The sequence below is a fragment of the Gigantopelta aegis genome, chromosome 9, assembly GCF_016097555.1.
Source record: "Gigantopelta aegis isolate Gae_Host chromosome 9, Gae_host_genome, whole genome shotgun sequence".
NCBI classification, from domain to species: domain Eukaryota; kingdom Metazoa; phylum Mollusca; class Gastropoda; order Neomphalida; family Peltospiridae; genus Gigantopelta; species Gigantopelta aegis.
The window spans coordinates 78,342,572-78,367,838 of NC_054707.1; the positions used below are offsets into that span (position 1 = coordinate 78,342,572).

General features: G+C 36.7%; 1 protein-coding gene across 1 annotated transcript in view; it reads right to left on the bottom strand.

The window, feature by feature from the left end:
- Window positions 1-2,882: 2,882 nt before the first annotated feature.
- Window positions 2,883-25,267, bottom strand: part of LOC121380871 (CD9 antigen-like) — a 75,974-nt gene continuing 53,589 nt past the window's right edge. The window contains exons 2-8 of the mRNA XM_041509876.1: window positions 23,920-24,120; window positions 20,909-20,983; window positions 19,702-19,794; window positions 16,734-16,823; window positions 15,661-15,744; window positions 12,129-12,181; window positions 2,883-8,988 (exon numbers count right to left, since the gene is read on the bottom strand). Coding sequence (XP_041365810.1) covers window positions 8,982-8,988; window positions 12,129-12,181; window positions 15,661-15,744; window positions 16,734-16,823; window positions 19,702-19,794; window positions 20,909-20,983; window positions 23,920-24,120 — 603 coding nt within the window. The 3' untranslated portion in view covers window positions 2,883-8,981. The remainder of the gene's footprint in view (window positions 8,989-12,128; window positions 12,182-15,660; window positions 15,745-16,733; window positions 16,824-19,701; window positions 19,795-20,908; window positions 20,984-23,919; window positions 24,121-25,267) is intronic.

Here is a 25,267-nt window from a genome sequence, read left to right on the forward strand (position 1 = left end):
CTAATCTTAAACATGGATCCCTGTAATCACAGGCGCAGGAAGGTGCCAAAAAGTGTGGGTAGGTGGGTGGGGGGACACATACACGCACACATACATACATACATACATACATACATACATATATATATATATATATATATATATATACACACACACACACACACACACACACACACACACAAAATAAACAACACAGTGTTCAACAACCACATCACGCATATCTAACAAATAAAAATCCAAAACTGATTAAAATATTAAAATAAAAATGATAATTAAATACACGCACGCGTACACAAAAACAAACACAGTAAGAAGAAGACGACTACGACGACGAAAATGAAGACGAAAAAGAACATGAACAAGAATAAGAAAAATAAAGCAGGCCCATTGAAAACGGGGAGGGGTGGAAAGGACAGTTATGCTGGGGTACCACGATATCGCGGCACTTAACTATTTGGAAGAAATAAAGAACTGCACTAACATATGAAGGTAAATATACATGGGTTGCAATTTTTGCTATATCTGCATTATGTCCATGCCATTGTGTTGATAAATAAATGCAGTTCTAACATTAAAACAGTTGATGGAAGTACACTATAGCACTGGCTTCCGTTTAAGGGAGGTTACCACGATATCGCGGTAAATCGCAAACGTTACAATACGGTGGATAGCACAGGTCGAAAAATGGCTCTTTTTGTAAATACATTTGTAGTAATGTATAGTAAACAAACTTCAACACAAGAACGAAGAAAAGTCAACTTAAAACGTTTCGTTTTTCAATTGTAGTAACATATTTACATTTTCCAATGGAAATGTCGGTATTAATAATTATTATTCTTCCGCAAGACAGTGTGGGCATTTTTTTAAATTGTTCATCATATTAGTAAGATTAAACAGTTATATAATCAATATTTATCAAGTGAAACCAAGAATAGAACATATTAAAAGTTATGTGTTTTGTTTAAATTGCCAATAAATATAGGCATGGCCCTTAAATGTTTCCATACTTTACTAGAGGTCGCGCGTTCTAAATATAGTAACACTGTGACCGTGTATAGCCTCGTTTTGATTGTCAACAAACCAGACGACAGTCTGATAGCTGTCAGAGGAGAATTGTATGCGTAAACTTATGTTAGGTACTGGGGCTATTTATAAGCATGGGGGTGTCAGTAAAATCGCACTCCCTGTTATTTTATGACCAAACAGTAAAACTATCAATACTTACACAAAATTTTGACATTTTTCAAATTTGTTAACGGGCAAAACAATGTGTTGTCTGTCATCACATTTCTAATAATAAACGTGCCACCAGGGGACGTTGCGCGTGCAAAACCGCAAAAATGTAATGAGTATACTCCCATTTGAGGACCAATGTTGTGGATTTTTATTCTACTCGATATAATTAAAGATAAAAATCGGATTTGTACTCCCCACTAGAGACAGTGTCTCCTCACTACACTTCAGATATCGTTTCTACGGGCCTGAAATGAAGATGAAAAAGAGGAAGAAACCCAAAGAAAAACTCACCGATCTTCCAAGCAGTCCACAAATTTATCGTAATAAGCATGTGACGTCAGGTCATTGATGACGTCAACAACGTTGGTAGCCAAGGGGATCAGCAGCACATCAAAAGCGGATGTTTCTAAACAAAATAAATTTCCACCCCAATCCATCCCTCCATCTTCGACTAAGTATCAGGTGATTCATACAAAACCAGGCGCGTGTGCCAAAAACAAATCTGTAGGGGCTATGGGGATCGAAGTTTTTAGAGGGGTTCGAAGAAAATTCGCTTTAAAAAATAATTCTTCCACCCTCCTCCCCCGCATTCACGTCTAAAAATGAAGTTAAACAACTTACAGGTTAGGTAGGTTCGTATCGACGTATGCAGGGAGAGGGATGTAGAGGTCGAACTCCGCACCCCCACCCCACCCCACCCCCATCCCCGTTCCAAGATTATTATTTTATTATTATCATTATTTAATGTATTTTTTCGGTCACGTATGGCCCGATCTCCAAAAATTTCGCTCGGCTCAGTCTGGACTCGCCCGGCACAATTTCCTGCACATTGCCAGTCAGGTAAAACGTAATTGCATAAATTACTGGTTGAGTTTTGAGATAAGTATCTATACAGGCTACTAACTTTAATAAAATGAACCAAAATATAGGCCTACATTTACATTTGCCGTTGTAGGCCTACCACATACGTGGTAAATTATTTGAAATTTACATACCGGTATATATAGTTTTTAGACTACTGGCGCCTCCCCAAATCACCCCCATACTCTTTTTTTCATACACAAACTATTGTGGGGCAGGATTCGAGTACCCGTGCAAGGAAGAGCACTCTCATTTAATTATAATTTTTACGTCATTTTGCCATAATTATGCTTGGTGCCAATTACATTATAGGTCTATGAGACGTGGAGGTAAACAAAAAGCCAAATGTCACAGTGTGGAATGCAATATCATGGGCCAGTGTATCAATGGCATGATTTGGCATCCATGTTCAACGCTGAAATTAAGATGCATAATGCTGTTTTTCTTTATTCCTTAGTCTCGTTATTATCTAGTGTCGGGTACTCTGGTCCAGGTCGAGTTTGACCCTCGGGTACTCAAGTCAATATTTTGGACTCGTGTAGGCCCTATTGCTGCATGTTCAATATTTATATTCACGGACTCTCTCACACAAACTCTGTCTGTCTGTCTGTCTGTCTGTCTGTCTCTCTCTGTCTCTCTCTCTCTCTCTCTCTCTCTCTCTCTCTCTCTCTCTCTCTCTCTCTCTGATAGACACCAATGTCTACAGTTGCCGAGGTGTCATTGAACAAAAAATGTCTTTATTTTCAGTTGGTCACACCAGATGTGAAGAACAAAGCTAGACATGATGAGAAGAAATCGTTTATTATAAAACCATAGCATATCGACAAGCATAATAAGGTTGACAAGTCACAGGTTTACACAACAACAGACGGCCTGTTGGATTCAGTAGAATACTGTGGCCCGAATAGTTAGTAACCTCACATGCATCATGAACAATAAAGTAGAAACCATGTGATGTAAAACCACCACAAGTACCCCTCATCTGACCCACGAAATAACCAATGTTTTAGGAATGTCACTTCATTTACGTACGGACGGACAATGTAAGTAAAGAAGCTAAAACAATGTTTTTGCTTGCAAATTGCAAAGGAAGGGTAAGGGATGCCCAGCTTTGTTTCTTTTTCTGAACGATCATGCAGAGGTACAATGCAACCCAGAGTTTTCCGAATTTTAAACTCATCTCGTGACTACAGGGTCGTATAAATGATTTAAATGGGTAAATGAGACATCTGTGACATCCTCATTAACTACCTTTCAGTTCGAAATTAGGATATCATGATGATGAACCAAATGTGGTATATCACAAAAGTGTTGGCATGCACTAATGAAGAACTGTTAAAAAGCCTTTATGCTGGAACTGTCTAAATGTACCATAGTTCATTTTCACCAAAACACCAATAAAGAGCAAATAGTGGGGTTGTCTCGGATGCCGGAGGAGCAGGATGTAGCTCAGTAGTATAGCACACTTGTTGTAGCATCAGTCATCTTAGAGGTCTCTGTTCCCCAATAGTGATATATCAAAATCGTGGTGGCCCATGCATAAATGCATAAACCAATATCTATTGTCATTTGACAGTTGTAGCCTATGTGGTGATAGGATGTTTCCTCTCATATACTGTTGACAAACAACTTCATGTTACATAACAAATTACTACAGTTTAAATTGCCTTTCCTATCAGGATTCTCAATATCACAGTATATCTAAGTTGTCTTAAACACTTTGAAAGATTGGATGAGATTTACGAGTTCAAGTTCAAATTGTAATTCAATTGATCTATGATGGACATTAATAATTATAATGATTTCAGTCAAATATACATGTATTCCTCCAAAACTTTCAATAAATAGCTATTCTTTTCAGCAGTGACTGTCAAAGTGCAATTCAGTTTACACCAAACTGTTTATCATTGCATGTACGTTCTGTTCAATACTAGTACATAATACACTGAACCCAACAGGCAGTCTGTTTTAAAAGTTCATATAAAAGTTGTTTTTTGCTTTTTTTTTCAAAATATACAAAATTTGGCTACAAAAAGGTTACAGCATTTATGGTGTGCAAAATTACCAAATCTTATTAAAAAAATAAAGCAACAGGTGGACGAAGTGCTATAGTTTGTACAGTAAGAAACACCATTCAGGGAAAGGGGTACTGTCTATATTGTTTCTGCATACACATCATCAACATGTTAACTCCATTCAGTGGTAGAACACTTGCCTGAGGTGCAGTGGATCCTAGGATCAATCCTCACTGAGGGAAAGTAAAACAGAAAAGATTCCTCAGATATTATAGCCGGGAAGAGGGTTTGGGGGGCTGGGGTTGGAACCCTCCCTTTGCTAAAGTAAATGTTCTTTTCTTCAATATATTTACCAGAAGAGCATAACTTAACCCCCTTCCCTATAAACTGCGCTCCCCAGTCTAGATATCCCATCCTTCCCTGCTAAATTTCTGGAACATAGCGCCTGGTAGCGGCGGCAATGGACGAAATCTGTCAAATGGTTAAATCAGGGGCGTCAGACGTGGTACGGCCGGTACTGCCACGGTCGTACCATTTTTGGGCTAGGGACGGTGTTTTTTTTCTCTCTCTGCCTATGGCGCAGTATAGATCTCATCGTATACATTGCTTTCATGGACGTACCAACTTTTAATTGCTTCCAACGCTCCTGTAAATAATATACATCTAACAGGTATTGATGAAAGTGTAGCGGGATAATTAAAGATATATTCTTGTCCTTTATAATTACATTTCCAAAATAAATGCATAATTTGTTTTGTTTGGGGGGTTTTCATGAAAATACATATTACTGATACATAATTTTTTGTTCTGATTTGTGCTCATCAAAGAACTTTGTCAAAATATCTGTGGGACATTTTTTTATCACAGGTATGATTTTGAATAAAATAGATTTGTAGTTAGTTATACATGTGTATGTGAAAGTAACTTTTTTAAAGCATAATTCACAAATGCTTATTAGAAAGCACCACTTTCCCAGTATTCAACATTGTTGCAAATGGGTAAATTCAAAATCAGGTGAGAAAAATAATTCCATCATACATGTGTATTTCACCAATAAAAAAAACAAATATATAATCTCGGAGGCCAGTGTTTGGTCTAAAACAAATAAATGACTGGGTGATAACATACTGTTATATAGATCTTTTATTTATCTCAAAATGTATCATGGTATGAAACATTTTAATTTATTTTTATCATGTTTGTTTTTTTGTGGAACTTTTTGTTTCAAAAATGTTTATAAAAAATCTTTTTACATGTACATGATAAAAATACATTCAATTTAGATTAAAATATAACCTCTCCCTGTTTTCACTATCAAAAAGTTGGTATCTGATATTTTCTCCCAAGACTTGCAACAATGTAATATAAAAAGAGGGGTAACATTATTGCACTCCAGTGTTTCATTCTAATCAATATCTAAGCGAAAAAACAAAAAACACTCTGACATGTATTTAAAGAACAAATATATAGTATAGATCTACAGACATGCACAACCATTAACATAAACTGATCAATAATACAGATGATGCAATAATATACAAAAATGAGTGTTACAGAGATGCAGTATTAACATGTTGTATTAATTAATGATTGGTTATCATACATATGCATTAAATGAAAACCAGTCACCAGTATTGGCACCAAAATTAAAGGCTCTATTTTACATTAAACACATTTTTTTTTTAAATTTAAACACACACAATGGCAACTGGCAGGATTTGAACCTACCACACTGATTTGCAACTGGCAGGATTTGAACCTATAACACTGATTTGTAACTGGCAGGATTTGAACTTACCACACTGATTTGTAACTAGCATGATTTGAACCTACCACACTGATTTGCATGACTTGTGGCAGAGCGCATATTAAATAAGTGGATCTTAGTTATTATGTAGTGTAAATGATACGCTGTTACTTTGTTTTTCACGGTTAAGTTTAACATTACTTAACAATTTTTTTCATTTAAATGATCAATTTTGGCAAATTCAGAATTCTGGTCATCCTGGTGTTTGTTATAGCTCATCCAAAACTAAAACCAAACCTAACTTGGCAATGGCTTTAACCTCGGAGTGAAAAAGCATAAGATAGTGTTTGGTTTTTGCTGATGTGTTAAGAGTAAATATATTTGTGCTTTAATCTAAATGGGGATAAAAATATAATTCATTTAACAGAGCCCATTAATTTGGCTTCAAGAACCTTGGACTAATTTTCTCTGCAAGTATAAGTAAAAGACTGGGATATTTATGATATTGTAAAATATATATTATTCAAGGAATATATGTATTTCTGTTAGCAAAGAATATTTAACAGTAATGTACCCGAAATGTCATATATTAGATAAAAGAACAACATTAAGTTTGTTTTCAATTTGCACAACATCATTGATTAATTGTAATAAATATGTATAAAATGTCAACTCTGCAAACCTAATGTGATTAAAATAAACTCATCCAATAATGAAGCAATTCAACTTTTCTACTAAAATTACTGTTTCTAATCTCATGTATATGTAGAAGTGTTGGTAATCAATGCTCATGCCTGACAATAACCTAGGATGTCAAAATGGCCAAGTTGGATACAATATTCAAAATGTGTTTATGCAGCCTCGACACAAAGGTCTAAAGCAGCTGCAAGACTTTGAATAGAAGATGCACCATCCTTGAAATAAACCTTGGCAAGTGTGAACGAATGTGTAAGAAACATGGTCCTTTAAGCAATGTGTTTTTCTATTCAAGGATACCTGTGCTATTGAGTGGAAGGATGAGTAGGGGAGTAGGTACAGCGGCTGATTTGGGGGGCCTGGAGGTTAAGGAAGGTGTGTGTGTGTGAGTGGGGGGGGGGGAGGTGATACTTTTAGAAGAGACATGTAAATCAAACAGCTTAATTGTCAGCAACAACCACCTGTTTTGTCATCTACATGCATATGTTTGATTGGCCGCTCTTACCTGTTGGGATATTCAGGGATTTATACATGTAAGAATAAAATATTTCAAAATGTAGACCAAACTAGCTGATGTACATGGGGAGTATGGTGCTAACTTTGTGTACACACACTAGAAAGCCAGAAATTAGTAAATGAAAAATTCCAAATAAAATAATACTACCCGTCAGAGTTTTAGCAACTGAGCCTCGACACCAGAAGCCAAACTTCACTGAAATGGACAATGGGGAAATTACACATGAGCATTTTATACCAACATAGCTACTACCAGCAAGCAAACATTTATAAACTGATTCAAGTTTTGAGCAAACATCACCCAAACACTTGGCCACTTTGGTTCTGGTTAATGCACTTGGTTTGAAATAAGAATTCCATTCTCTAGACAACTATTTCTAACACAACAAGATGTCTCTACGAAACTACATATATAAACAATAACATACATTATATATTACCCTCCATTCCTACATTTTGACGTTAGATTCAATAGGAGGTGTCTAAAATATTGTAGGAATGGAGAGATTTATTCAGCAAAAGCACAGAATTACAAAACTATACATATACATAGTTAAAAGATATTTACAATTATTTATTAGCATTAAATAGTTCAACACTGTCTATATAGCTGCCGTCCATCACTAAATGTAACTACCAATATTTCAGTTTTTATTCAAAATTAACTTTCATTACTTTTTTTGATAAAAACTCAATAACAAATTAAGTTAAATATAAATACATATTATGTACTTTATTTTTATTTTTTAACTTTTTTAAAAACTTTTAATTACAATCAAATCAATAGAACAAACATTTATTTCAAATTTTAAAATATGCACCATATATAAAACAAGTTTTTAAAATGTTCTTTCTCAAATGATGCATACTGTAAAATAAATATTTCAACATTTTAACCTTTTCTAAAGTAATAAGGCAAGGGAGGTAAATCTGTTCAAACAAAGCAAGAGCAATACCCGGTTTTCTTAATAGACAACTTAACATTTGTGATTTTAAAACCTTGCCATATAGATAATATTTTCATACAAAAGAGAAGTGGGACAAACTAAACCGCTTAGTAATAAAATGATGAATAACTCTTTATATTCCATCTCTTATTAATAAGAACAGTGATGGCTCAATGTAAACCAGCACCATCGTGAGCAGTTTCTTTTGTTCGTACTTTTGATTGATCATAAACACATTATCACAGCCCTGTTAACCCTTTCACCACTAGATTTCTTTACATTACACTCCATTTTGTTAAAGTTGATGGACCTAAAGCTGTCTACATGGTTGAAAGGTTTAAAGGAAACTGCTATTTACTCCATTTTGCCCTTGTCAGTTCTTTCCAAAACGTTCCTGGTATCACTAGCAAATTTCGAATATATGTATATGTGAATACAATTATATACAAAGGTACAATATGAAAACACCTATATATTAAACATTTGTTATTTATTACTTAATTTTTCTAGAATTTAAAATTAGAACATCAACATACAGATTCATCGAGACAATCATATTGGAATTATGCTGTATTACATAATCGGTCTCATTGTCCTTCCTTCATTGAGTTCTGATTTATTAAGTCAATATTTAAATGTTCTAATTTTAAATTCATAAATAAAAACAAGTGTAAAACAACAAAAGAATATAATTAATAAAAAATCTATCAAATGATTTAGATAACTATCATTATAAAAAAATGTTGTACACATCTTCAATTTATTTTTCATAGCTAAGATTGCTTTGTTTCAAAATGAAATCCAAAATCAACATTCTAGTACAGTATTTAACACAAACAAGGGCATGTGCACAATAAGATGACAGTCGAACACTAAATACATTTCTTGAAACTCGGTTTCATCCAATTCTGACGCACATCTAATGGACAAGCAAAGCTTCAACAGAATATATCGTCCATTTTCCTACACCCTAAAACACAAGAACAATAAAATTATTATTAAAAAAATCATAAAAACTTTTGAAGGAAGGAAATATTTTATTTAATGACGCACTCAACACATTTTATTTATTTATATGGTGTCAGAAATATGGTTAAGGACCACACAGATATTGAGAGAGGAAACCCTCTGTCACCACTTCATGGGCTACTCTTTTCGATTAACAGAAAGGGATCTTTTATATGCACCATCCCACAGACAGGGTAGTACATACTACAGCCTTTGATATGCCAGTTGTGGTGCATTGGCTGGAACGAAAAATAGCCTAATGGGCCCACTGACGGCGTTAGATCCCAAACCAACCACGCATCAAGCGAGTGCTTTACCACTGGGCCACGTCTCACCGACGGCGTTAGATTCCAAACCAACCACGCATCAAGCGAGTGCTTTACCACTGGGCTACGTCTCACCGACGGCGTTAGATCCCAAACCAACCACGCATCAAGCGAGTGCTTTACCACTGGGCCACGTCTCACCGACGGCGTTAGATCCCAAACCAACCACGCATCAAGCGAGTGCTTTACCACTGGGCCACGTCTCACCGACGGCGTTAGATTCCAAACCAACCACGCATCAAGCGAGTGCTTTACCACTGGGCCACATCTCACCGACGGCGTTAGATTCCAAACCAACCACGCATCAAGCGAGTGCTTTACCACTGGGCCACGTCTCACCGACGGCGTTAGATCCCAAACCAACCACGCATCAAGCGAGTGCTTTACCACTGGGCCACGTCTCACCGACGGCGTTAGATCCCAAACCAACCACGCATCAAGCGAGTGCTTTACCACTGGGCCACGTCTCACCGACGGCGTTAGATTCCTAACCAACCACGCATCAAGCGAGTGCTTTACCACTGGGCCACGTCTCACCGACGGCGTTAGATTCCCAAACCAACCACGCATCAAGCGAGTGCTTTACCACTGGGCCACGTCTCACCGACGGCGTTAGATTCCAAACCAACCACGCATCAAGCGAGTGCTTTACCACTGGGCCACGTCTCACCGACGGCGTTAGATTCCAAACCAACCACGCATCAAGCGAGTGCTTTACCACTGGGCCACGTCTCACCGACGGCGTTAGATTCCAAACCAACCACGCATCAAGCGAGTGCTTTACCACTGGGCCACGTCTCACCGACGGCGTTAGATTCCAAACCAACCACGCATCAAGCGAGTGCTTTACCACTGGGCCACGTCTCACCGACGGCGTTAGATTCCAAACCAACCACGCATCAAGCGAGTGCTTTACCACTGGGCCACGTCTCACCGACGGCGTTAGATTCCCAAACCAACCACGCATCAAGCGAGTGCTTTACCACTGGGCCACGTCTCACCGACGGCGTTAGATTCCAAACCAACCACGCATCAAGCGAGTGCTTTACCACTGGGCTACGTCTCACCGACGGCGTTAGATTCCAAACCAACCACGCATCAAGCGAGTGCTTTACCACTGGGCTACGTCTCACCCCTTAAAAATGTTTGATTAATTTATGCTGAAACACACATATAAACAAACAAAAAACACAACAAAGGTAAATTACAACAACAAAATAATAACCACATTGAAGACAGGCCATTTTTTAATATTAATAACTTTATCAAATAACTTTTCTGTAAGAATTAATATTAATAACTTTTTAGCCAATGTACCATGACTGGTATATCGAAGGTTGTGGTTTGTGCAATCTATCCCTTGCTACTAATGGAAAAATGTAGCGACTTTCCTCTCTGTGACTATATGTCAAAATTACCAAATGTTTGACATCCAATAGTCAATGATTAATAAATCAATATGCTCTAGTGGTGTTATTAAATAACACAAACTTTAACTTTACTCGAATAACTTTTTAGTAAGAATTTTCAATCATTTAAATTATAATTATTACACATGTGACAAATAGTTATGAAATAATTAAGAATTAAAAATAAGAAATATAAACTCACTTATATATGCAAAAGATCACAAAAAAGAGTGTTACTATTTGTATATATCATATGAACGGTATACAATGAGTAATGTGATTGTGGGAAAAAAGAAAGAAAGAAGTGTTTTATTTAATGACACTGTCAACACATTTTAATTATGGTTATATTGTGTCAGACATCGTTATGGACCACAGAGATAGCTGAGGCCACTCCATGGGCTACTCTTTTCAATTAATTAGCAACAAGGGATCTTTTATATGCACTATCCCATAGACAGGATAGTACTCCAGTTGTGGAACACTGGCCGGAATGAGCAATATAACAATGGGCCCACTGACGTGGATCCATCGGCCAGGGCTAGCTCTAGGTATACAAAATATTTCACCATATTATCTAAACAAAATTGCTGAAACATACCATTATTTTAAAGAAACTGTCAATCATTATGTAAAATTATTCCGCCAAATTAAAATTAAATTCACCAGTTGTGCTTATAATTCGCAGTTGGCGAATGGCAGAGCTAGCCCTGGATCCTAGACCGAACCCACATCAAGCGAGCTCCTTACCACTGACCTACTGTGGAAGGTGCTTGCAATGCACAATAAGTAAAGGAGAATTCTTTGGTCAATAAAGGCCCAAACTTCACATACTTTACATTTTCAAGTATTGTATGCATTACAATCTTTATATGAAAAATTATGTACAAAAACAGCCCAACTCCTCACAGGTAGTTACTATATACAGGTTATCGTTCAACTTGGAGAAAAAGAAAACAACAAAAATAAACATGTTTTCATGTATGATTTGGTACTGCAGACGTGGACCCTTTTTAAATGCAATTATGCTTAGGAATATATAAACTATTAACCACTGCCAATATTTTATACACATGATCAAAAGAATACATTGTTTACACTAGGGGATATGCTACTAGGATGGGGTTTGGGGCGTGGGAGGAGGCATGCATTTTGAAGAAAAAATGGATCTTCAATAAACATAATTAATGGTGGGGTAAAGTTCAACATAATAGGGTTTTCCCCCCCTGTGTATTTACAAACACATTAGAAACATGTAGTTAATTCATACTTTGTTGTTTTTCCCATCACAGACATCTGTTGTAAATTCAAACGTATTTTGTTGCAGCAATGGGTGAACCCAAGAGAAACAATCAAACCCAACTTACGTTGTGTCTCGGATGGCACAGCACAACACCATTGCGAAGATCATTCCAAGAATCTAAAGAGAAGAAAACAAAATGTATTAACTTGTAATAGTAGCAGTATAAGTAGTAGCAGTAGCAACAGCTGCACACACCGGCTTCGTGGTGTCATGGTTAAGCCATCGGATATAAGGCTGGTAGGTATAGGGTTCGCAGCCTGGTACCGGCTCCCACCCAGAGCAAGTTTTAATGACTCAATGGGTAGGTGTAAGACCACTACAGCCTCTTCTCTCACTAACCACTAACAACTAACCCACTGTCCTGGACAGACAGCCCCGATAGCTGAGGTGTGTGTGCCCAGGAAAGCGTGCTTGAACCATAATTGGATATAAGCATGGAAATAAATTCAAATGAAAATGAAATAACTCATGTGTAGTAGCTGTAAGAGGCATACTTATCATTTTGTAGTCATAACAGTACAAGTCGTAGCAGTTGCCTAAGCAGCTGTACTTGGTAGATGTAAAGAGCATACATGTATATACTGATGCAGTGCTTCTAGAATTCATTCTAAATCCATTATCCATGGGATCAGTGATTTACTAGCCATGATTAAATATTCACTTTAAGTTAATACATCCGATAGGTCACCTAAAGAGTGAAATAGAGCTTAAAAACACTAACATTGGGGGTTGAGGTGGGGTCAGGATATTCATATTTACAAAATAGACTTAACAGTAACATTTGACAATTTTGTTTTTCACTAGCCGTCAAGGAATAGTAATAGTAGTTGTTTACTAGCCCAACATTGAATATCACTAGCCATGGGAGTGGGGCCACCACAATCTAGAAACCCTGACTGATGGAAAGAAATATGGGAACACATGGTATATGAGCTCAAATTTAGTTCACTACTAGATAAGTCATGCCTTATACAGAGAGGTTTTTTTTTATAAATAATTTCAGTCTCAGAGATTGAGAACTGGTCCCAGACTGGGAACAAGGGTCTTCCCCCCCCCCCAACATCTGTGTGAGACTGTACGTCAGTAATTATGGGATTGATATCGTTAATTTCTTGATACTGTGGATGAGGGCTTTGACTTCTGTTTTTCTACCCCTACTGAGCGAACTGTAGACATAATCCATTCAGAACAAATTGTAAATAATTTTGAGTGTATAATTTGTTTTAATTTAGAATAAGTTCATTAGAAAAGTGATATTTCACAAACTATACTGAACCGCAAAAGAAACGCGAGATTTTTAAATGTCATTTCTATATGGTAAATTATAACAATTTATTTCGGGGATGTAACTGTCAATATTACAAGACATGCTGGTTTATGACTGAGACCCAAATTGCAGGTACCCTTTCAACTTTCCATGAAACGACACGCCAAAACGCACCTGTCTCGAAGGCCGTGGGTGGCAGTCGCAAACAATTGTCATGAAAACCGAAATGCACGAAATATGAACCGCGTTCCTGGCATTCGTAATTTGCACGCATCAGGTATGACCCGATTGTCAGCAGCGCAGAGAGAACAAGCTATCGGCCGATTGCAAGCCGGCCAGCGTGCCCTGGTTGTTGCTAACGCTTACAATGTTCATGTCAGCACCATCCATCGTCTACAGCAGCGGTACATCAACACCAACAGCACTGCAGACAGTCACCGCAGCGGGCGCCCCCGGGTGACCATGCCCAGGCAGGACCGCTACATCAACCGGCAACACCTCCATGATCGCTTCAGAACAGCCAGCATGACAGCTCACGCGACCATTGGCACTGGACAGCGACCCATCAGTGACGACACGGTACGACGTCGACTGGCCGCCAACAACCTGTTTTGCCGACGTCCCGCTCGAGGACCTGTCCTCACCGCCCGCCACCGTCAGACACGACTACAGTGGGCTACACAGCACCAACATTGGCGGCATCAACAATGGAGGTTGATAGTCTTCTCTGACGAGAGCCGGTATTGCGTTTCCAACTCGGATGGCAGAGTGAGGGTGTGGCGTAGGAGGGGTGAACGCTACAGAGACGCATGTGTCCTGGAGAGAGACCCGTGGGGTGGCCAAAGCATCATGGTTTGGGGTGCTATAGGCCTGAATCAGAGAATTGGGCCCCATTTGTTCCAAAATGTTGGTGCAGGCAGAGGGAATGGCATCACAGCGCAGCGCTACGTTGACCAGATTCTAACACCTCACATAGTGCCCTTCTTCACGCGTCACCATAACCACATGTTCCAGCAGGATAATGCTCGCCCCCACACGGCCAGGATCACCATGGACTTCCTGCGTCAGCACAACATCAGAACCATGCCGTGGCCGGCTCTCAGCCCTGATTTGAACCCGATTGAACACCTGTGGGATGAAATCCAGAGACGGCTTAACCAGGTGGTCCCACGGCCGACAACTCGTGTGCAACTGGAGGCAGCTTTCCTGAGGGTGTGGGCACAGGTGCCAATGGCTTTTGTGAACCGCCTCGTGCACTCCATGTACCGACGGTGTATGGCCGTTTTGAACACCCAGGGAGGACATACACAGTATTGAACATGTCACTCCCTACAATCTCGATGAGCTGGATCCCCCCACTACCTGAACACAGGCAAACGACCCAGAGACTGTGGTCAAAGTGCATCCAATAAATTGACTTTATCAGATTTTTCAAAATTTATCTTTGATATTAATAAATTGAAACATATTTTCTCAGCCACACATGTGTCGCGTTTCTTTTGCGGTTCAGTATATTTACTGGTATGAACATATTGCTATCTATATTCACATCAGGTTTTGTTAGTTATCATGAAAAAAAGAGAAAAAGTTGAACTGGCTGCTCGTGACAAACTCAAATTTTCTTTTAAAAAATATTAATAAAACTGTTCATCTACTTTGCAGAGTTTTGAAATCTATATTTTTTCATGCAGTGACCTTCAAAGCTGAACTGTGCATGCTCAAACAAAAGAGTATTTTCCCCAACACATGCACTATCATTGAATTTTAAACATAAAATATTTTATGGTTTACTTGTTTGGGTTACACTATTATTTACTCGAAAAGATTTGTTTTAAATTCAGGTTATTTATTTTTCACCTGAACTTACTGCAGTATATTTTATTTCATGTACTGTAACTGAAAAATATAGAATGTACTTTCCATAAGTATCATATTCACTCTTGTTTGTCATTATCCACATAATCACGGAATAGAGACATAGCTATGACTACATTTACCCATAAAGGTAGTGAATGATAACCCATGTCATGTCATGTCATAGGGTTTTACTTGCACATTCAGAACAAGCTGTTATGATAACCCTTTAACCCGTAGGGTTTCATAGCACTATTCATTCTGCTGACACTTCTGGGCCCGTGCTTATAAAACTTAAAGTCTAGACACTTTAATAAAGTCCAGACTTTAACCTAATGCTATTTGAATGGCTTGCCATGACGTTAAAGTCTGGACTTTATTAAAGTCTAAACTTTAAGGTTTATAAACACGGGGCCTGGTCCTGGTGGTTTGCAAGGTGGAAAGTGTTAATACTAAAAATATATGTGAGTCTTACCAGTACAACAGCAATACCAATAAAAACTCCAGCTACGATGATCAGATGGTCAGCAATAAAGTTAAAGAACTTCTCATTGCATGGCTGAAACAGACACGGTACAATATGAAATAAAATAACAATTAAGGTCGATGATAGTCACTCTTCGCACCCTTGTTTTGGCTTTGTACACAATAAATATAACATATCTTACCGTAATTTCACTTGAAATCCATATTTCGTAAAAGGTACAACACATTTAGGTGCATTAGTAATGTTCAAAAAAAGAAATTTCAATAGCAATTTTGCATTGGAATTTTTCCAGCATTCTTAAAACAGAAATGTCATGTACACAATTTGTTATTGTAAGGAGATGCAAAGTGATGTCATTGGAATAGCTGTATTATTACAATGTTTCACAACATTAAAATAAAAATTGGTCTGTTGACTTTGACCCCTATCAAATTTTAAGCAGACAAAGCTGTTTACAAGTTGGTATTTTGTTTTTTTCGTAATTCTGGACAAAATATTAATTTTAAGTTATAAAAGATGAAAAAATAAAAAGTACCTTTTGTCAAATATATTATATAAAACAATTACTGTTGAATATATTTTATTTATTGTGTATGAAGCTAAAACAAGGGTCCGAAAAGTGACTGTCTTCGACCGTAATACTAAGAATACTATCTGAAATAACAATTGATAGAGACAATATCCATGTACATATTAAATAATAGTAACACTTGATAGAGACAATGCAATGTGACATAACAAATAATACTTTGTAGAGAACACACTATATGAATTAACAATTGATAGAGACAATACAATATGAAATAACAATTGAGAGAGACGATATAATATAAAATAACAATAATTGACAGAGACTGTGAAATAACAATACTATATGAAATAACAAATAACACTTAACAGAGGCAATGTAATATGAAATGACAAATAAAAATCTGATTTCATAAGATTTGTTATGACATGATAAGACAAATTACAATTTTGATATTCCTGAATTATTTATGCAAATATTATATAACTATGGCACTGCACCTTTAAAATGAAGCGTTATTAAGTGTGTATACCTTGATATAGTTAGGTAGTTTACAGCTTTCCGGGATCTTGGCAGTTATTTTGAAGTCATCTGCACCCTTTGTAGCACCACAACATTGTAACTAGAGGGGGAAAAATAAGGAGTCACAAATTCAAATATGTTATTAATTTATTAATTTCCAGTTATTAAACATTTGTTTTTAATTTTCATTCTTTATACTTACCACATGTAACATCTATCATTTCTAATAGTATGCTTCAATTTTAATGACAAATCATTAACTTATTCAAAATCATTATTCTAAAAGACATGACTCAGACAAAATGAGATACCCACTGATTCCCCTCCCCCTCTTTTCACTCCACCCACTGATGAAATTGTACATGTTTTATATGGAGTTGAGTAATATAACATTAAATTGCCTATATCTGGCCTCAAACCTAATGAAATTGTACATGTTATATATGGAGTTGAGTAATATAACATTACATTGCCTATATCTGGCCTCGAACCTTTAGAGAATAACTAACGAGCTACGAGGAATTATGAATTATCTGTCCCGAGTGAATGAATGTTGTAAACCCGAGCCTTTGGCGATGGTTTTACAACATTCATTCACGAGGGACAGATAATTCGTAACTCCTCGTAGCGAGTTGGTTATTCTCTTTATTACCCATTGTCAATTTTAACTGATTTTTAATGTAAAAATATTCCTCTGCAGTCTACAACAAAGCCATCAGCCATTACGTCATATAATCTTACGCGCATTACATGACGTAATGTAAGTGACGTTATAGCATAACGGCGTTCTTGTTACAGCCAAATGTTTACAGTACAAAATAATACAACTGTATTTGCATTTGAAAATAATTATTTTTATATATTACTAAAGCCACTGCTTATTAAACTATACCATTTCATGTTTACGAAACAAATGAGTCTATTTGTTTTTGTAAATCTTTGTAGATCGTATAACGTATGTGTAATATGACTCATGAATGGAAACATTATATGAATGAAAGTGAAGTTCCGGCCATGCCAAGCAACCAACCAAACGTTGTGATTTTTAAGCCAGCCAATCAGTGGCTGTAGAAGCAATCTGCAGACTGTGCAGACATCGAAAAAATATTACCCTGTATATTTGAGCCCATATGGGTAATAAAATGAAATTGTATATGTTATATATGGAGTTGAGTAATATAACATTACATTGCCTATATCTGGCCTCGAACCTAATGAAATTGTACATGCTATATATGGAGTTGAGTAATATAACATTACATTGCCTATATCTGGCCTCGAACCTAATGGGCGGGGTGGGATGTAGCCCAGTGGTAAAGCACTCACTTGATGCACTGTCGGTTTGGGATCGATCCCTGTCGGTGGGCCTATTGGGCTATTTCTCGTTTCAGCCAGTGCACCACAACTGGTATATCAAAGGCCATGATATGTGCTATTCTGTCTATGGGATGGTGCATATAAAAGATCCTTTGCTGCTAATCAAAAAGAGTAGCCCACGAAGTGGCAACAGTGGGTTTCCTCTCTCAATATCTGTGTGGTCCTTAACCATATGTCCGACACCATATAGCCTAACTAAAAATGGTGTTGAGTGTGTCATTTCCTTCCTATCTTCCTTCTATACAAGTGTAAATGAGACAAAGGCACTGGATTTCCAGATTCAGAGAAAGGTTTTTTTGCAGGAAGAAAAGTCTATACAGTTATCTTTTGTTTAAAATGTACCTAATATGGTGTTTAATTACCCCCCTCCCCAAATGGTCTGCACATACACACACACACATGCACACACACACACACACACAAACACACACACATACAGACACACACACACCACAGACACACACACCACACACACACAAACACACACATACAGACACACACACACATACACACACACCACACACACACATACAAACACACACATACAGACACACACACACACACACCACACACATACACACAGACACATACAAACAGACACACACACAGACACACACACAGACACACACACCACACACACACAGACACACACCACACACACATACAAACACACACACACACACACACACACACATACAGACACACACCACATACACACACACACCACACACACCTTGAGTATGGAGCTGTATATAAGTAGATTGAATCCCTCTTTCCTTGCAACTCTTCAGTGAACTGGGAACACAAAAGTAATCCCAACATTCTATTTCTGTACAAGTACTAGCAGCTGTTATATATTGAAAATACAATATGCCCCATTTTAATTTTAATTTTAACCACATCACTTGATTCTACAGACGGAAATAATAGAATATAAAAGTCTAGTTGTGTGTCAGTGTACATGTGTATTTATTACCCCAGCAGGCACTCATAACGGGGGAGGGAAAAAAAAAATCTCACTGAGAAATTATCATGCATTGGTCTATCGAACAATACTATTGGATGATTTGATGCTTACAAACCAATGACCTTGTCGCTACTAAATATGATGTCATCACGATTTGGCAAACACACACAATGACGTCATGTAGTTTAAAGAGTTTGTTTTTAAGGCTGTCTGTTTTTGGTGTTAAATTTATAACAAAATGTCATTTTAATGCAGTTCATTGTAGATTTTGTATGAGAATAAAGTGAACTTTTGTTTTTGAAAATTATCTATCAACGTGATTAAATAACAAAGTTATAGCAATACTCAGAACAGTGCGTAAAGTGGTTTATATTGTTTCTTTACATATACGTGCGTGTGTTGAAAATAAAGGCTTTTAGAGAAAAAAAATAGCTGAGGTAATAAATAGAATAATAAACTCGGTACCAGTTATTATCAAATTTATGTCCCTCGTGAAATAATTTTCATTTGTCACTCGCTAAAGCTTGTGACAACTGAAAATTATTTCACTCGGGACATAAATTTGATAATAACTGGTAACTTGTTTATTATCCTCTATGTATATGTAAAGGTGTAGGTCTATGTGTGTACTTACTTTGATTTGAACTGTGTCTAGGAAACTCTTCGAGTTAGGCTCATCGTAATTGTCTACTGCTTCTTGAAGCATGTTTCCAGTGACTCCCTTTAACTGCAACAGCAAGAATGAAATACACAGACTTCATAGGAAAACGTAGGGTACTCTATTTATGTGCCCCTATCCATTTAAGATTCTGATCCTATCAAAACACAATGTCAGTAGATATATATTTTAATTGAAAAAACCCACCTTGTCAGATAATATTGAATAAAAACAAAGTAATTTCTTGAAATATTTAAGGAATGTCTTCTTATAGACGTTTTGCACTTTTTATTTTATTGAAGAACAAACTCATTAGTAATAGCTAGATGACAATGATATTCATCAAACCCAGGCACTCATTAAGAGTTTGACGAGTCCTAGGCCTTTGTTTAAAAAAATGCAGTGAAACCTCTCAAAACCGGACCCTCTGTAAACCAGAATTCTCTCAAAACCAGAATTTATTCATGGTCCCTTTTAAAATATATGTGCAGAAGAGAATATCCCTAAACTGGATACCTCTTAAAACCAGACTTTTTACTTGGTCCAGAGGGTGTCCGGTTAAGAGGAGTTTCACTGTATGAGAAATATTGGAAGTCTTCTTCGTATACAAATTAGGGCATAGTAATATAGTATTCTTCATATACAAATTAGGGCATAGTAATATAGTCTTCTTTATATACAAATCAGGGCATAGTAATATAGTCATCTTCATATTCAAATCAGGGCATAGTAATATAGTCGTCTTCATATACAAATCAGGGCATAGTAATATAGTAGTCTTCATACACAAATCAGGGCATAGTAATATAGCATTCTTCATATACAAAACAGGGCATAGTAATATAGTCTTCTTCATATACAAAACAGGGCATAGTAATATAGTCTTCTTCATATACAAAACAGGGCATAGTAATTAGTCTTCTTCATATACAAATCAGGGCATCTGAAGGGACACTTATGGGAAAGTAATCACCCCACCCTCTCTGCTCCTAGTTCTAGTTATGACCCATGGCAAAGGCTTAATTTCACAGCTGTAGGAACAACTCTGTCGACAAAATGAAAGGAGTTACATGTATATACTAATAAGCATGCACATTGCAATTTTAAACACAAATATATTGATTTAGTATTTGGTATAGAATACATTGAACATAAATAATATACTATTACATAATTTACTTACGTCTTCCTTGGCAACAACTGCCCAGATTCCAACTCCTAGCAAGATGGCAAATATTACAAATAGACATACGAAGAACTGAAAATAAAAACAAACATTCAAAAAATTAATACTAATATTCGTTAATCATGGAAATAACCAGTTGATTAGCAGTAAATAAAAAAAATTATTTCTAATTTTCATTATTATTCATACTTATCTAGTACTAGCACAACAAATTAAGCTATACAACCTGAGTCATCTCCTCCACTGCAGAATTGTCTTCCCTTGCTGGATGTATATCCATTTCCTTGCATGGCAGACCATCGTCTGGATAGCATAGTTGTTGTGCTAGTACAATAAGTTGAATAAGACTATAATCCAGTCACATGTCTTCAATCTGACTTTTTATTAATGAATTTTTAGAACAAAATGAATATTGGTAAATACCAGCCTAAATCTGAATGCTTGTAACTCTATGTATTTTTAGGATTGTTTTATTAATTTAACTAATTTAATCCATTTTGGTCATTTTGCTGAACATGTATTTGAAAAGTGTAATGGTTTAAACATCTGTGATTATATTGGAATAAAATCTAATGGGCCCATTGTCGTAAATATTTAGTTTCTATTAGAAAGAATACTTTCTTTAAATGATAAACTGAATAATGTTCTTCAAGTTGAATATTTTCAGGTCACACTTTTAAATAATATCATAACGTAATTGTTCCAACATGTGTTTCTCATACTATAACATGCTAATAATTGCAGAAGATGTGCAGTGTTTATATGGAAATCAAACCATACAACATTCCAATACATATGCAAATCTGAATGCCAGTCAAGAGGAAACATCAACTATTTTTATGTCTCATTATTCACGAATGGTGCAAGTGCATGGCAACAATCTCATTCTCTGCCACCAATGTCAGAAGGAAGGAAGGAAATGTTTTATTTAGCGATGCATGTAACACATTTTATTTATGGTTATATGGCGTCGTAGCCACCAATGTCAGATATTCTAGTTTATTTGAGTAGAAAGATACATGTACAAGTACTTGGTTATGCTTCTAACTGGGAAGAAAAAAAGATCAGAAACAGCTAATGTAGCATCTAGTTGCACTAAGCTATATTGCAGAATTAAAGTTAATGTTTGTTTTGTTTAACAACACCACTGGAGCACATTGATTTATTAATCATCGGCTGTTGGATGTCACACATTTGGTAATTTTGACAAATAGTCTTAAAGAAGAAACCTGCTACATTTTTCTATTAGTAGCATGGGATCTTTTATATACACCATTTCAAAGACAGGATAACACATACCACTGCCTTTGATATACCAGTTGTAGTGCACTGGCTGGAACGAGAAATAACCCAATGGGCCCATGATTGGGATCGATCTGACTGCTCATCAAGAGAGTGCTTTACCACTGGGCGATGTCCAGCCCCTGTTCCAGAACTCATCAAGAGAGTGCTTTACCACTGGGCGATGTCCAGTCCCTGTTCCAGAATTCAGGAGATGGTGAGGGTTAGGGTTGAGTGGAAATGGCGGCAATTTATTTTTTATATTCACCACCCACAAGGCATTAAGAAAATTGACAGTAGACCCATAAGACATAAAAAAAAAACCCATTAATTTGGGTGTCTCCCAATCTCAGGGCTCGAATTTACAGGCAGCCATGTGGCAAATTGCTGTAGTGCCCTTGTCACATGCCCCAATGCCCTGAAAATTACACACTCATGACCAAACTGACCATGCCTTATTTTGCATGTTACCCATTGGCCATCATACTCGAACATGATCCATCTAAGCCAAATGGCCTTGCCCTCTAAGTTGCCAAATTCGAGGCCTGTCAACTCCTTATTTGAGCAATCTATTGGAGCAACACTAAGTCTGTTTGCTACCATTGTTAATGTATTTCTGACTAGCAGCCATCTTTCTGATTTACAGCCCTTGTAACCTCTAAAATCACATAATAAATGCATTGTCTTGTTACAAATATTAACATCTGTATATTCAAAGTGTTTCTAATTGTTCTAATGTTTGTAGTACCTCAAACTTCATCTTATTTCTTAATATATTTTGCCAGCACATACAAAAGTATTGGCAGATAAAATCCAGTTTAGGCTGCTACAAATATTCGGATTCATGACTAGAAAAACACTGGATATAGAAACACTGATATTCTAAATAACAAAATATATTTAATATGTAATTTCAGTCATCATAAACACATACTACAATAGCATCAAACCAGGACAGTCTCCAGTCTATAGGTTGCATTGTGCCAAAGAAGAAAGTTGCGTGTAAAAATGAAACTGATTGTCAGCAAAAATGAGGGTTGCTAATAAAAATATTAATCAAATCTCTTAAATGGTATGTGACCCCTATTGTCTTGCAGGGGAATGCTACACTTTGTATTGGTGTACTGCCTGGATGTGTTGATCCGATGCTTTAACTTATGGTAGCCTCAGACTACCAACTGTCATGATGGAGTTTACCAACTCGATGGTTGTGTTGTAATTTCCCCAGCTCCTGATGGGTGCACTCAAATTAACAACCAATCAGTCATAGGAATAGCATACAATGAGAATTGACTTGTAAGAGAGCTCAGGGCTTAATTTCATAAAACACTGTAAGCCTAGTTTTGCAGGTAAATGTAAATCTATAATTAAAACACAATTCTTACTACTATTATAGTACAATAAATATAGTTTGAAGTGCACATATTTTATTTTGTCTTTAAAATACTCCACCTTCCATATTGATGAAAATGTCAGCATGAAATAGATGCCTGATACGAATAGGTAGCACTAAACAAAAAAATTTCTAGCTGGGTCTAACTTTGACCCAGCCGGACAGTCGTAAAAGTTGAGAAATCGGTGAATTGGTCAATTCCGCCATGACAGTTGGTAGTGTGAGCCTAGCATAACAATGATATAATAACTAATACCAGTTTTATTAGTACACGTTAACATTATTGGCAACAGGAATTGATTTTGGTACGTTGGAACCTTTAAAAAGCGCTCACCGTTCCCAGCATGCACTGGCTCTCCCTGATGGCTCCGCAGCAGCCGAGGAATCCTATGATCATGATGACGATGCCGATTGTTATGAGGATATAGGCGAACGTGTACAGCAGGTTCACCTGCGCCGACTGGTTCACGTACTGGGCGACGTCCTGGTCGACGCGGATCCAGATACCCACGCCAAGAATTGCACATCCTAGAAGCTGAAAAACACAAACACAACAATATTCAGAATAAACATTGTTAAAAGAGACACCATACTTTATTTGGTTAGTAAAATTTAGACACCGACTCTATGCAATACTGAAAAACAAAAATAATTGTTGCTTATAAATGAAAAATGAAAGCAGAATATGTTTCCTCGAGCAGCATCTCAACTTTTCACGATGATGTAAAGACAAAAATGTAAAAATAACCATATTATCATATTTCTAAACAAGTGGTGCCTATAAGAAAGATACAATGCTTCCCATTTAAAGTCCCACCAAGTCTCGCGCTTATAAAACTTTAAAACTCTAGGCACCAGCTTTTAAAAACGTGTGGCCCATATGAATAATATAGAGACTAACGTTTTATATGCACAGCTTTAGTCAGCTAATAAGATAACATATATATATAGGCTATATAAATAAATATTTGCATGTTATTAGCGTGAAAACACCAATAACCGTAAAACGGAATTTTTTTTTAATTTTTTTTGACGCGGCCGTTTTTCGTATCTCATGCCCGTACCACGTCTATGCAGCGCCAAACATAGCACACATTGAAAAAGGCTAGAGTTGTGTCATTGCATGTGTATGTCTCTGTGTGTACCAATTGTTCAATTAAATTGGGTTTGGTTTAATAACAATCATATACCAAATTAACACGTATGTGAAAAAAAGAACTTCAATTCTTGAACAAAAAACAACAAAAAACCGGAGGGTAATGGTCGAGATATACTTCAAGGCCTGGTAATCAAGGAATAGGTTTGTTTTGTTTTGTTTTAATTCTTAACTGCTGCAATGCGATTCTAGAGTTCATAACGTGTATGCAGGTTTGCATAAATCTAGAGTCCAGACTCAATCTAATGACGTTACACACATAAAATTTGTATGGTGTTGTCATGACATTAGTGCCTCAGACTATTAGAGTCTCGAGTCTAGACTCTAAAACTTTTATAAGCACCAGGCCAGATGCCTCTATATTTAGAATATGTCAGAGGGGTACCATAGGAGCCATTTTACTTTGGTGATATTAATGGCAATTAGATTACTTGTCTTACTTCTCGATTTTGACTAATGGTAGTCTAATTTAATTTTCCTATGTCATCATTTATCGTTTTTTTTTAACCTTTGAAAGAGTCTGCCT